General features: G+C 40.7%; 1 protein-coding gene across 1 annotated transcript in view; it reads left to right on the top strand.

Moving 5' to 3' along the window:
• Positions 1–5,710: 5,710 nt before the first annotated feature.
• Positions 5,711–15,025, top strand: part of cs (citrate synthase) — a 29,864-nt gene continuing 20,549 nt past the window's right edge. The window contains exon 1 of the mRNA XM_060893419.1: positions 5,711–5,936. Coding sequence (XP_060749402.1) covers positions 5,886–5,936 — 51 coding nt within the window. The 5' untranslated portion in view covers positions 5,711–5,885. The remainder of the gene's footprint in view (positions 5,937–15,025) is intronic.

Here is a 15,025-nt window from a genome sequence, read left to right as displayed (position 1 = left end):
AAATCTGTTGAACATGGTAGAATTTTTTTCTACACTGTAAGTGGAAAGGGGAAACTGGAGGCAGGCTTGGGAAACAAAAAGATTACTTTATTTTTCTACTCTGCTTTTCAAGATGAACACATGCAAATTCACACATATGGCTGTGTGTGCTCAGCTCTTCCTCTCCCTGGGTCTTGTCTCTCTCTCCTTTATCCCTGATGTGCCTCACTGCAACCAGTGAGGCACAGTTGAGTGATCCTTACCACTTACTTTCAGAAACCTAGCTCGACCTAGACATCCCTAACACAGCTGTCACTGCATTTGTCTTTTACTACACTGATATCACCAATAAGTGACAAACAAACATTGTATCACTACACCTTGTTGGTCTACAAAGTAAGAGATTATAGAATTCCATAACACTGAGACAGCTTTATTTGAGTTAGTATCAAGGAAGATGACAAAATCTTTTGGTTTCACTGGAATTTTTAACTTTATATGTAATTCTGAGGGGGGCACGGTGGCTTAGTGGTTAGCACGTTCGCCTCACACCTCCAGGGTCGGGGTTCGATTCCCGCCTCCACCTTGTGTGTGTGGAGTTTGCATGTTCTCCCCGTGCCTCGGGGGTTTCCTCCGGGTACTCCGGTTTCCTCCCCCTGGTCCAAAGACATGCATGGTAGGTTGATTGGCATCTCTGGAAAATTGTCCCTAGTGTGTGATTGAATGAGTGTGTGTGTGTGTGTGTGCGCCCTGCGATGGGTTGGCACTCCGTCCAGGGTGAATCCTGCCTTGATGCCCGATGACGCCTGAGATAGGCACAGGCTCCCCGTGACCCGAGGTAGTTCGGATAAGCGGTAGAAAATGAATGAATGAATGAATGTAATTCTGAGAATGATGTATGTAATCCATGCTCATAAAACAACTGCCAATCAATGAGTATTCATTGTTTGATGAATGAGCGGTGTGAAGGTGGCGTGTACATGCTTTGAATGTGTCTCACTGCTGTACCTCGACCACTGCGCAGTGCACAGTTGAGTATCTAGTGACTAGATATGTTGTAATATATATCTTTACAAACAGGAAATATAATGTGGACATTGTTTACATATCAGCAATAAAATCTTTTATTGCATTATACAATATTAATATGCAATAATTTCAATATTAACAATATAATCTTTTTTACAAAGTCTCTGTTCCCCACAGCAATTTTTGGAGTGTTGATCATGAAATTTCCACATTCCACCAATAAAAATTTCTAGTTAAGACTTCCAGTTTACAAAGCACTAAGCTTCTGCAAATAGGCATTAGTTAAGCATTGTGAGTTGCGCCACTAAGTTTTTATCTTTTGGTCTTACAAAATTTCTTTTTCACTGATTCCTTGATATGAAATTTTGTGTGTTAATCTGTAGATATATTTTTAATGATCATTTAATTACAAAGGTTTCCAAGGTTATGTACAAAGCCGGTTCTTTTCCGCAAACCGGTTCTTTCGGACAGTTCGTTTTAATGAACCAGTTCAATAATCCAGTTTACCAGTTCTTTTACCTCCTGAAGTAATGACGTAACTCACAATGACGTAATGACGTAAATTCCTTCATCCCGCTGCTGCCGGCAGATATTCATTCATTCATTCATTCATTCATTCATTCATCTTCTACCGCTTATCCGAACTACCTCGGGTCACGGGGAGCCTGTGCCTATCTCAGGCGTCATCGGGCATCAAGGCAGGATACACCCTGGACGGAGTGCCAACCCATCGCAGGGCACACACACACACTCTCATTCACTCACGCAATCACACACTAGGGACAATTTTCCAGAGATGCCAATCAACCTACTATGCATGTCTTTGGACCGGGGGAGGAAACCGGAGTACCCGGAGGAAACCCCCGAGGCACGGGGAGAACATGCAAACTCCACACACACAAGGTGGAGGCGGGAATCGAACCCCGACCCTGGAGGTGTGAGGCGAACGTGCTAACCACTAAGCCACCGTGCCCCACGCCGGCAGATATTAATACAATCAATTTAACACATTTGACAAGTTCTTTGTAATCATAACTTTAGTTGAATACGTTTCTTACATTTAAGTTTTGCAACTAAAACACCCAGTTCAGGCATTGGTGTGCAAACGTGGGTGTTTTACGTGTCTTAAAGAAACATTTCAAAATTATGCTTTTTTTTGTGTAAGTTTTTGTAAGTTGATGAAGATTAGTTTATTAACTTTATATAGTTAATAAACTAATCTTCATCAACTTACAAAAACTTACAAAAAAAAGCATAATTTTGAAATGTTTCTTTCGCTCCATCAGTTGTTTAAAAAACTAATGCAACTGATTTAAACACTCATACGTTGATAAGACATTAAATCATAACCATTTCCATTTGTTGCTGTATCAGTTCAGTGATTTACGCATGCGCAGTAACAACAGATCATCGGTTCTCGGTATGTCGGACGCGTCCGAAAGAAACAGTTCTCAGTTCAGTGTACTGATTATTCGCTGTATCAGTTCAGTGGATTCAAGCATGCACAGTATCAAAAGCTCATCGGTTCTCGGACGCATCCGAAAGAAACAGTTCTCAGTTCAGTGTACTGATGATTCGCTGTATCAGTTCAGTGGATTCAAGCATGCGCAGTATCAACAGCTCATCAGTTCTCGGACGCGTCCGAAACAGTTCTCAGTTCTGTATCGATGATTTGCTGTATCGGTTCAGTGATTCACGCATGCGCAGTATCAACAGCTCAAGCTCACAGTTCTCTCAGCACATGTCTCAGTTCAGTGTACAGGAGTTACATATACTCAGGGATATTAATTTATTTAGGTTCAAAAAAACGATTCGTTCCAAAGTACTGAATTTAATGAGATGTATAGTAGGCCAGGAATGGGGAACTGATAAACAATCTATGATCAACATATATTGTATTCCCTTAAGAGCCGTTTTGGATTATGGATGCATTATATATGGATCTGCATCAAATAGTATGCTTAAAAGGCTACATTTACATTTACATTTACAGCATTTGGCAGACGCCCTTATCCAGAGTGACGTACATAAGTGCTTAAATCTCTAACATTGGATACATTAATGCTGGCTCACTAAGGTACATACTTAAGATACCATGAGTTTAAAACATTTGTTCAAAGTTACAATGAAAAAGTGTCAAAGGGTGTTTTTTTTTTTTTTTTTTTTTTTTAAATGCAAAAGATAAGGAAAGAAGTGCTAGTTGAAGTGTTTCCTGAAGAAGTAGGTCTTCAACCGCCGCTTGAAAATAGCCAGTGACTCAGCTGTCCGGACCTCTAGGGGAAGTTCATTCCACCACCTTGGTGCCAGTACAGAGAAGAGTCTTGTAGTATGCTTGCCTCTTACCCTGAGAGATGGTGGAACCAGTCGAGCAGTGCTGGTAGATCGGAGGGTGCGGGGTGCAGTGCGAGGAGTGATGAGGGCTTTGAGGTAAGAGGGAGCTGGTCCATTTTTGGCTTTGTAGGCCAGCATCAGTGTTTTGAATCTGATGTGTGCAGCTACCGGAAGCCAGTGGAGGGATCGCAGCAGCGGGGTGGTATGCAAGAACTTTGGCAGGTTGAAAACAAGCCGGGCAGCTGCATTTTGGATCATTTGCAGAGGATGGATTGCATTCATAGGTAGACCTGCCATCAGTGCATTGCAGTAATCCAGTCTAGAGATGACAAGAGACTGAACAAGTACCTGAGCAGCCTGTGTGGACAGAAATGGCCGAATCCTTCTAATGTTGTAGAGAAGAAACCGACATGAGTCACCTGGGATGAGTCACCTGGGATGAACAGCAGTTCAGTTTTGTTAGGATTGAGCTTTAACTGATGAGCAGTCATCCATGATGAAATTTCTGCCAGACATGCTGAGATCCGGTCAGAAGCTGTGGCATCTGAGGGTGGGAAAGAGAAGATAAGTTGCGTATCATCAGCATAGCAGTGGTAAGAGAACCCATGTGAGGAAATAACTTCCCCAAGAGAGTGAGTATACAGGGAGAAAAGAAGAGGACCAAGTACTGAGCCCTGTGGGACGCCAGTGGAGAGTCTGCGTGGAGCGGATGTCACTCCCTTCCATGTTACCTGATATGAGCGTCCTTCCAGGTAGGAAGCAAACCATTCCCAAGCTGAGCCGCAAATCCCAAGACTCCTGAGGGTGGATAAGAGAGTCTCGTGGTTGACCGTATCAAATGCTGCTGAAAGGTCAAGGAGGATAAGGACAGATGACAGTTTGGCTGATCTAGCAGCATGTAGTTTCTCAGAGACATCCAAAAGGGCTGTCTCTGTGGAATGAGCTGCTTTAAAGCCAGACTGGTTGGGGTCTTGGAGGTTGTTCTAGGCTAGACTTAATTCAGGCATGAGCATTGAGATGTATTACAGGAGCAATTAAAACAACTCCAATCTCAGCATTGCAAGTGGAAACAGGAGAGTACCCATTAGAATTAAGACGCCAAAAATTAGCTGTTGCTTACTGGATCAGTTTACAAGGGCATAAACATGAACATTGTACTAAAGCAATTGTTGAGGTTAGATGGTTAGAGGTTAGACTATAAACTTAACAGGAAATGGTTTTTCTTGGAAAGCAAAGGAGTGGGCTTCAGGAATGTCGCTAGATAACATATCAATTTTCATTAATGGCAACTATTTCCCCAATACCCCCTTGGTTTTTTAGCCAACCGGAAGTTGATTTATTAATTCATGAGAGTGTTAAAAAAGGAAATATTGATATTAAGAACTATACAATTGAATATATTAGAACAGTCTATTTTTAATTTCTCCCAATTTACACAGATGGATCAAGAAACCCAGAGGTAGGTTGTACTGGATCAGCATTTTATGTTCCTGAATTTAAAATAGGAAAATATGGGTATATACTGCTGAACTGGTGGCAATTCAGATGGCTCTTAGTTGGGTGGAAGAGGTGATGCCAAAGTTGTGATTTGTTCAGATTCTATGGCATCACTTATAAGCCTACTAACTTATCAAACAGTTAGATCTGATATTTATGTAGAAATATTGAACATTTTGTATAGACTAAGACAAATTGGAAGAATAATTAAATTTGTGTGGGTACCAGCTCACGCAGATATACCAGGAAATGAAAGATCGGATAGAATGGCTAAAGAGTCACTTAAACTGAACTTCCCCAATATTACTGTTGCATTAAGTAGGATGGAAGGGAAATCTATCATTAAAGAAGCATGTAACCAGAAATGGCAAATGAATTGGAATGAGTGTAAAATGGGAAGGCATTTATATAATATACATAAAACCGTAAGACAAAGTAATATGACACCAAATTTAAGTAGGGAGGATCAGGTTATTTTATCAAGACTAAGGATGGGACATACTAAACTCAATTCTACACTTTATATTATAGGGAAACATGGTACGTGGATTATGCCAATTATGCCAAGTAAATGAAACAGTGTGCTGGTTTTCTGCCCCAAGTATGATCTGGAAAGGAATGAGTTAATAAGAGAGCTACAGGGAATAGGTTGCAAAGTATTTACAATCAATAGCCTATTAACATAAAACTTGGATCCGGGAAAATTGGAAGGTTAGTTTTAAAATTCATTAAGCACAGTGGTCTTAGAAATTGAATATAGACATTTTTTGACATACTTCTAGACTGAAATCACTTCACACTCCAGCACAGGTGGTGGCGGTAAGCAACATAAATAGGTATGCGACCCGCTAATAAATTCAAAGAAGAAGAAGAAGAAGAAGACGAAGACGAAGAGGAAGAACGAGTCGTTCTCGAACCGGCCATCACTACAACCTTCACACTGAACTGTAGGGGCACCTTCAACCAGTTCCGCGGCGCACCGGCAGTGCATTGATCAATATAAATTACTAATATTTAGCTATTAGAACACAATCACAAATACAGGCATTATGTCCCTTCTGACTATTAGTAGGTTGGCCCATAGGGTCCTTTGTTCAAAGGTAAGAATGATTCATTTTGTCCGATTTCTACCTAATAAGCTAACAAGCTAGCTCAATTTAGCTGATTATTTCATTTTATTAATGTTAATAGTTTGTCGCCGTAATTCTGGACATAAGTTTGTATACGGGATGCACATTAGAGTTTTAGATAAGAGTGCTGTTCCATGCTGTTCAAACACCATTTCGGGCAGATGTAATTAGCTAACGCTAGCTTTTAAAGTTCACTGTGGCACATAAGCTGCTGATTCGAGAGCGAACTGTAGCTGCAGCGTTAGCTAGCTATGGCTTCCATATCACGTAAACGGCGGGTATTCATTGGTTTCACAGTACATGAATTCATTGGTTTTAGTACATGTCGGTTCGTGTTATTGATAATCGGTAACAATTGACAACTTGCCTTCTAACGGTATCAATACTTTAGCTATTTTCAGTGCTAATCTAGCTATTAAAAGTGGATGACTAGCTGCTGTGACGAGAGAGTGAGCAAGATGGTCGTATACTAGCTAACCAAAATAAATTGTCGTCGCTATTTTGTTGCAGGTTTTTTCCTTGTTTATCATTATTAGCACATGGCTAACTGACGTGACCACCTTTATTTCGCCCTGACCAGTTTATTGCTGACTAGTTTCCACCTTATAGCATTGCAGGTTTTCTCTTACAGACCACCTCGATACCATATTTTAATAGCAATATGTAACGCGATGCATAGAAATCATGCCCGGCTCTTCTGATTTGGCCTGTACTCGTGGATAATTAACACGTTTGCAAGATTGATGTTTTATTATACCTGTAGTAATCGGCTTTAATACTCAGTACAGACCTGAGCAATAAAACAGCTTGGATGACCGTGACCTTTGGTTCAATATCACCCATCTTAAACACACTGTAATCCTTACGCCTTCTTTTTAGACTACCGCTTGTAGTTAAACATAAAAGGACATCGGATTGGGGACCCGGTGAATACCTCTAATTGCTCTGCTTTAGCTAAAATCTTTTTGACCGATAGAGGAGAGAGAAATGCCAGCCTTGCCTTGGATGTTCACTGATGCATTTGAGGGATATGCATAGAATCTCTCTGTTCGCACCTTTCGCACATTGTATTTTTGGTATTCCTGATGCTTCATTGCAGTATTTTGACCCCTGGAGGAACGGCTCTTAATTTGGACAAAACCCAGGCTCACTGTGTACAAAAGAAGCCGAAGTCAATTAGAGGTCATTGGGAGCTTGGGTATTCCTGTTCTCAACTTTAGTTTATACTTCCTAGTTACTCTACTGTAAATGATTTCTAAGGTCTTATTTCTACTTGTTATATGTGTCAAGATGCAGATAGTAAAATGAATTTTGTAAAATATTAATTTCAAAATTAAAATACTATATATCTGTCATTATCCCTAATGAGCAAGCTGGAGGCGACGGCGGCAAGGGAAAAGCTCCCTGAGCTATTAGGAAGAAACCTTTAGAGCAGGGGTGTCAAACTCAAATTCACAGTGGGCCAAAATATAAAACTGAGAGAAAGTCACGGGCCAAACTGAACATTTATTGAAAAATTAACTGCAACTGATATGTAATGTTCAACCATTTTCATATGGAAACAAACTATAGTTTTGCTTGAACACAGGATTTGGAACAACCAGAGCTTGATATTACAAACACATAAGAAATGAAATTTGAAATAAGACACATCAGTGGTGTTCATTTCTTATTTAAATAAATTATGCCTCTCACTGTATCATTAAGTTCCTTTTTGAAGTGGATCTTTTTCAAAACCAACAACAAAACAACCAAAAATATTTCATTCAATGAAAATCCAACTTTTTGACTAGTGTCTTCTTATGTTATATTCTTTCGTTACAGACACGTTAACTCCGCACACAAGACAAACAGGTCTGTCCTTTTATATTCGTGAACAGATAATCTGCCTCCCGTTTTGAAAGCTCCTATTATCCATCTTTCGTTTGGCCATTTTTGTGGAGGGTTGAATTAACTTGCCCAATGTGACTGTAGCATGGTTGTTAACGACTGTCAACAGAGAATGAGGGGCGCTTGCTGTTTGTGACTACGCGTCAACAAAGTGGCAAGGCATTCTGGGATTTGTAGTATTAGCGGAGCATGTGGCTAGCCAGCTGTAATGCACATTTGATATGATCTCGCGGGCCAAATATAATTACACCTGAGTTTGACATATGTGCTTTAGAGGAACCAGACTCAGAAGGGAACCCATCCTCATGTTGGTGACACTGGACAGTAAATAATGTAAATGTAAATAATGTAATTTCTACAACAGTTTATAATAGAGAGCTCCTGACAAACTAATGGGTCAGCTCAAACTCTGTGCTCACCATGGACCCACTAATTCCTTCCTGCAAAATCTTCAAATGATTGCTCATAAAGGCATGAGAGTCTCCAGGAGGCTCCTTCCACAACTATCCCACCGGGCCACGAGACTCCAACCAGGGGTAGAATGTCAGGCTTGACGAAGGATCTCCATAAGACGAGACGATCATACTAGGATCCCGGAACAGGGGGGGATTGTTAGGACACAGCGAATCATCTGCTTCCACCTAACTCTATCCTCGGCATCCTCTACTCTCGAACCATTTAACTTCATGTCCTTTCTTAAAACATCCCTATATATTCACTTTGGCTTTCTTTTTGACCTCTTACCTGGCAGCTCCATCTCCAACAACCTTCTACCAATATAGTTATATAACAAGTTAGTCCTAGCCACATGCATCTGTGCAAACAGTGCAAGAAAAAAGACAGTGCAAACAAACAATACAAAACACTACAAGACAATACACAAAAGCAAAGCTGACCAGTGTCCATACTGTATATTCTACAGTGCATACTTTTAAAATCTTGGGCTTCAAACGTTGACAGTGACCAGTATTTTGAGAGTAGCATCAGTTACAACAGCTTCTTGTGGAGTGCATGGCTGATTTTGCTTTTTCTCTGCACAAACTCATTCATAGTGCACTGTTTCATTCTGAATGTAGATAAAAATATAATTTGAGTTAGTTTTTCAGTTATTTTTGTGTATGAACAATAAAGCACTGACAATTATACAATTTACAAATAATAGAACATATGCACGTGAACATACTTGTAATGGTACTGTTAAGAGTAAACGACACTGCCTTTATGAAGGTTCAATGCAGAATGAGGGCGATTAGGCGGTATACTGACCTGAAGTTTCTTTGTTTGAGATATGAAAACAAAAAAGAACCATTGCCCTTGTTATCGAAGCATTATCCTTTCGTGAGCCGTTGGAAGTCCAAACATGTGATGTTTGTACTACGAATTTTTGTTTATCCTGCAAGACAAATTTTATGAAAAATGTTTCATTACCCAGCAAAAGCAAATGTAAACCAGGTTACTCATAAACTGAGGTTCTACTGTACTTAACGAGCTTGCACTAGAACGATTACCGCTGTTTCTAATCTGCATTGTGAATGAGGAGTAACGCAATCTTTATACAATAAACAACGAACACTGTAAGCATACATATAAATTATTCACACAGAAGGTGTCTTTGCATCTACAAATGCAAGTCACGGTGCTTAGGAATGCTTAAAAAACGCAATACAGAACGCAAGAGGCTCAAGATGTGCCATGAAATTGCAATGGCAACTTGCTACTGTAAACGAAGCTTTCAACGCTTGCCACGTTTGTCAATCGCATGAATTCCCTAGGAGGAGTATTTAAAAGTTCACCACAGGCACTTTTGAAACCATCCAAAATGGCCGACTTCCTGTTGGGCGGAGCTAATAGGTTTGATTGTGAAATTTGTTCGGGTCGATGAGATCTATATACATACCAACTCTCGTATATGTGCGTTCATGTTTGGCCGATCTGTGCACCAATATTTATTTTTCCAATTCAGGGGGCGCTACAGAGCCCTACTGCCACGCCTATGTTCCAGCCTTTGACCGGTCCTAATGGCAGACGACTTTGACGTCTGTGCAAAATTTCTGGTGTTTTCGAGCATTTTTAGGCACCCAAAGTGCATGCCAAGCGCATAAATATGCCTGAAAATGAAAGTAAAGTTTGACGTGTTGCCATGGTAACAGCTTTTGAGATATCAAAAACCCCTACGCAATTTATCATCTACAACGCCTCGGCATCATGTTGACCACTTTTGGGGTCAATCGCATGAATATCCTAGGAGGAGTATTTAAAAGTTCACCACATGCAACTGTTGTGACTGACACACTTCCTGGCGCCTGTTGGTGGCGCTATGTCCGAGATTCACAATAGGCACATCGATGCGATCGGAATCCTTGGCCGAACATACATGCCGCATGTCATCCCAATAAGACATTTTTTGCTTTAGATATTAGACACTTCCTGTTTCTCTGAATTCGCCATGGCAGCACCGTTCAAGATATCAAAAATCCCTTCGCAATTTAGCAAGTGCAATGTCTCGGCATCATGTTCACCACGTTTGATGTCAATCGCATGAATTCCCTAGGAGGAGTATTTAAAAGTTCACTGCATGCACTTATAAAACAATCCAAAATGGCCGACTTCCTGTTGGGCGGAGCTCATAGTTTAGAGCGCGAATGTTGTTCGGGTCCATGAGATCTATATGCGTACCAACTCTTGTACATGTGTGTACATAATTGCCCGATCTGTGCACCAATGTTTGTTTTTGCATTACAGGGGGCGCTACAGAGCCCCCCTGCCACGCCCGTATTACAGCCTTTGCCCGAGCCTAGTGTAGCACGACTCTTCATCAGGAAGATGGAGACTGTGTGTGCAGGGTGTGTGGGACATCCACAATGCTATTTGATGAATCTCTATTGATCATCTTAGCTGTCCTCACTATCAGCTGCAGGGTCTTGTTATTCGAGATGGTGCAATTCCCAAATCAGACAGTGATGCAGCTGTTCAGGATGCTCTCAATGATCCTTCTGTAAAATGTAGTCAGGATGGGGGAAGGGAGATGTGCTTTCCCCAGTCTTTGTAGGAATTAGAGACGCCGCTGGGCTTTCTTGGTGATGGAGCTGGTATTGAGCAACCAGGTGTTGCTGGTGTTGAGTAACCAAGTTCTCGGCCAGATGAACACCAAGGAATTTGGTGCATTTTATGATGTCTACGGAGGATCCGTCAATGTTGTGGAGAGTGGTCGCTCTGTGCTCTTCTGAAATCAATAACCATCTCTTTATTTTTATCAACATTCATTTTTATAATTTTATCAACATTGCTGTTGCACCTCCTCTCTGTATGCTGACTTGGAGTACTTGCTGATGAGAATGGCCACGGATGTGTCATCTGCAAACTTGTTGATGTGATTCAAACTGTGCATTGCTACAGTTAAGTTAGCAAAGTAAACAGCAGTGGGCTGAGCACACAGCCATGAGGGACTCCAGTGCTCAGTATGGTGGTGCTGGAGATGCTGTTCCCGATCCAGACTGACTGAGGTCTCTCGGTTAGGAAGTCCAGGATCCAGTTGCAGAGGGCAGTGTTCAGTCCCAGCAGGCTCAGCTTCTCAATCAGGTGCTGATGGATGATTGTGTTGAATGCTCAACTAAAAGTATGAATAGCCTTTGTACATAAGTGTCTTTTTGTCCAGGTGTGTGAGGGATAAATGAAGGGCGTGGCAATGACACAGTCTGTTTAGTGGAGCCTCTTAAAGCACCTTATTACGATGGGTGAGTGCGCGATGCAACGATAGTCATTGAGGCAAGACAGACTTCTTTGGCATGGGGACAATGGTGTATGTTTTGAGGCACATAGGAACAACAGTGCTGCGTAGGGAAATGTTAAAGTTGTCAGTAGGGCTGAAACGATTCCTCGACAAATTCCTCTGCCTCGAAGCCTCTTTTAATTCCTTTTAAAGCTCACAGAAAGTTCTTGTGCGATTATTGTGTGTGTGACACGCTTACATCAAAGTGGAAGGAGACGCGAGGAGTTAGCAGTCTTTTGATTTGAGGGAGCGCATACGCGTGCGGGCTGCAAAATGGAAGGGCGCGATAACAATGGCAATGAGCAAATGAAATGAAACAAACAGGAGAAAACGACAGAACATGTCCAAAGGAAACATTGCTTCAAAGCGCAGGGCAAGTCTCAGTTCTGAGCATGTTGATATGTTTACCTTTATTCATTGCAATCACATGCTCCTTTAAAGACTTTTAAAGCACACACACGTTGAGAGAGAGACTTTTATATTCTGATTATTTTATATATTTTTATATTTTTTTATATATATATATATATATATATATATATATATATATATATATATATATATATATATATATATATATATATATATATATATAGCACTTGGTGTGAAACCATGCATGGTCTCTAGGTCCAAGTTCCTGTCCATGTTTTTTGCCTCTTTTAAATACCACAAAGCATTCCAAGAAGACAGTAAAGGCTTATGTAATGCCTGAGCTGTAGATTTTTATTCTTTAAGTTCTGAAAGTTAAGTTGTATGACTTAAAGGCAGTATTTTTCTATTATTATTATTATTATTATTATTATTATTATTATTATTATTATTACTATTTATTTTAATGTATGCCTTAGTTTTGATACTTTAAAAAAGTAATTTGAAAGTAATTTATTTTTTTGTTTTTGCATCTCAGAAAAGGGTTCATTTAAAACCCAGAATGTATGACACTTAAATGTACTTAATTCTTCTCAGTCAACTTTGTCATTGTTCATAGTACAAGTACAGACAGAGAAATGGGTAATATCTAAATGTTTATTTTTGATAGAAAATATTGTTGTATGCATTGCATACTATGCATTTAAAAAATAAAAGTTCATTTCAGTCAGGACCACTTTCTCAAATGAGGATTTATTAGATGATATGCATACAGTTAGTGTTGGCGGTATGGTTCTGTTCTGGGCAAAAATCCATGCGCTCCTCCGTGCGCATGCGTGGACAGAGCGGGGAGAGCAGCAACTAGAAAATAAAATAGACCCCCTGTATAACAGCAGAACCATTAATCATGCATAGTATTAAATACGCTCGCTTACATGTTTTGAAAAATAAATAAATAGAGAGAGAGGGTTAGAGAGAAGAAAAAACGAATACATGATGAAGAATTATAACGTAAACTGGTACAATGAACACAGGTTCCGGCATGGTGGAATCGGGGTTGGAGGAGGGAGTTTAAATTGCGGCAGCAGTGATGTCGTAACCGGATTGGTGTGCGTCGTGGACAGCTGATTAACATGTGAATGTGAATTGTCTCACCAACAAGAGTGACTAGCTGGCTGCCCTTGTGTGGAGCGACAGGATTAATAGAGTGCAGTATACTGTGCATCTCTGAAACTTGGCTAATACAAAACACTTTGGATGTGAACATGGCTCGACCAGTATTCACCACAGTAAGAACAGATGGAGATGCTAAACGCTAACATGAAGGAACGCTAATGTGCCACTGTTGGACAGATTAGATCACAACCTGGTCTTGTGGCATGAAAACATCACAGGCTGCAAAAGGAAGGGCTGTAGCTTTGTGCTGGAGGATGTTGTTCGAGCAAACCAGCTCAACCTGTTTTTTACAGTTTGCAGCCTCTTCAGCCATTGATTGCCCACTCAGCACCACTCTTCTCACTACCTCTCTGTCCCAGCATATTGAGACACCTCTACACACCCCTACATCCATGGACAATTTAAACCCTCACCATTACTAAAGACCTGGGCCTGTATTCATGAAAATTCTCAGTGCGAAGATTTGCTACTAGTGACGTAATTCTAAGAAAATTTGTAGAAATGTGGCCATTACCCCTTAAAATTAAAGAAATGATCCTAAGCACCAAGCATCTTAACCCTTAAAAGAGCTCTTATGGTCAAAAAGTGTTCGGAGTAGGGAGGAGGACTTTTAAGAGGCTTAAAGGCAGGGTCTCAGATTTTTGAGAAATGCTTCAGAAAACTGAGTCGGGCCGAATAATAAACAAAAATCAAAACAAACGTGTAGCCAATTATCAGAAAGGGGCTGGGCTTGTCAATATGTGGCGGAGAGAGTGTTCAGTGCGCATGTGTGACATTAGCAGAAATGTTACGCTGGAGAGAACTGAAGGAGCGGGAAGTTGGCTACATATTCACAGATTGGAGTTTCCCGAGTCAATAACTCCTGAGCTAAACGCTGTTACTACACAAATAACACCTCTTTTCTATCATAGTAATGTAGAGAGGCAGCTACAACCGCATTTTGTGTAGTAACAGTGTTTAGCTCAGGAGTTATTGACTCTGGAAATTCAACTTTACTTAAGTCCCCGTGGTTTTCCTTCTCGATAGGTGAGTAACGTTGGTTTTGCTTTGTTTCATAGAACTAATATATGCCGTCCTTTGCATGATTATGCTTGTCATTTTTGCTTGTTTGTTTATCTGCAATCGTATTGTTCTTCCATTCAGCTATGATAGACACATTTTTTCCATTATTTGTCTGGGTTACATATGTATGTGTGGGCGGAGCTATCAATACAGGGGTGGGACCCATTTGGGTTAGGGATGTTTGTTTTGGTGATTTCAAACGTCGACATTGGCTTTCAAAAATCGGAGACCCTGCCTTTAAGAGTTTCTTTAGCAGAGGAGAAAATGGCCAAAAGGTGAAGAGGGAGAAGAAATATTTAATAACGATAGTGAGTTAATAAAATGCTACAGATTAGATTGTGTAGAGATTATTTTGTGCTCAATCAAATTAGAGGTAACACCTCAGACACAGTGCAGAAATGACACACATATCTATGTTCCAGTAAGGCAGCTGGCTCGGAGAGGGTGTGTTCGAGAATGGAAAATGCCTGTTCTGCTAAACAGGTGGAGCCACTTCAGTGCTTGTTCAGCCTGAGCCGGAGGCTGTCAGGGATGGACAGGAAGGGGACTTCAGGGGTCTGATTGAAGACTTGAGGTGGTGTGGGTCCAACCATATGCAGCTGAACACTTCCAAGACCAAGGAGATGGTGGTGGATTTTCGTGGGAACAAACCACATTCTTAGCCTGTGTCCATAAAAGGGGTTGATGTGGAGAGGAGACTGCTGTCTCTGTCATGATTTGGTCAATATGTATTTGCTTGTCTTTACTTGCTGGTACATTTTACATTTTTATATTGCATAAAACAACTCATTTG

The sequence above is a fragment of the Tachysurus vachellii genome, chromosome 19 (assembly GCF_030014155.1).
Source record: "Tachysurus vachellii isolate PV-2020 chromosome 19, HZAU_Pvac_v1, whole genome shotgun sequence".
Taxonomy (NCBI): domain Eukaryota; kingdom Metazoa; phylum Chordata; class Actinopteri; order Siluriformes; family Bagridae; genus Tachysurus; species Tachysurus vachellii.
Note: the sequence above shows the minus strand (reverse complement) of the source record. Positions and strands in the feature narration are given on the sequence as shown.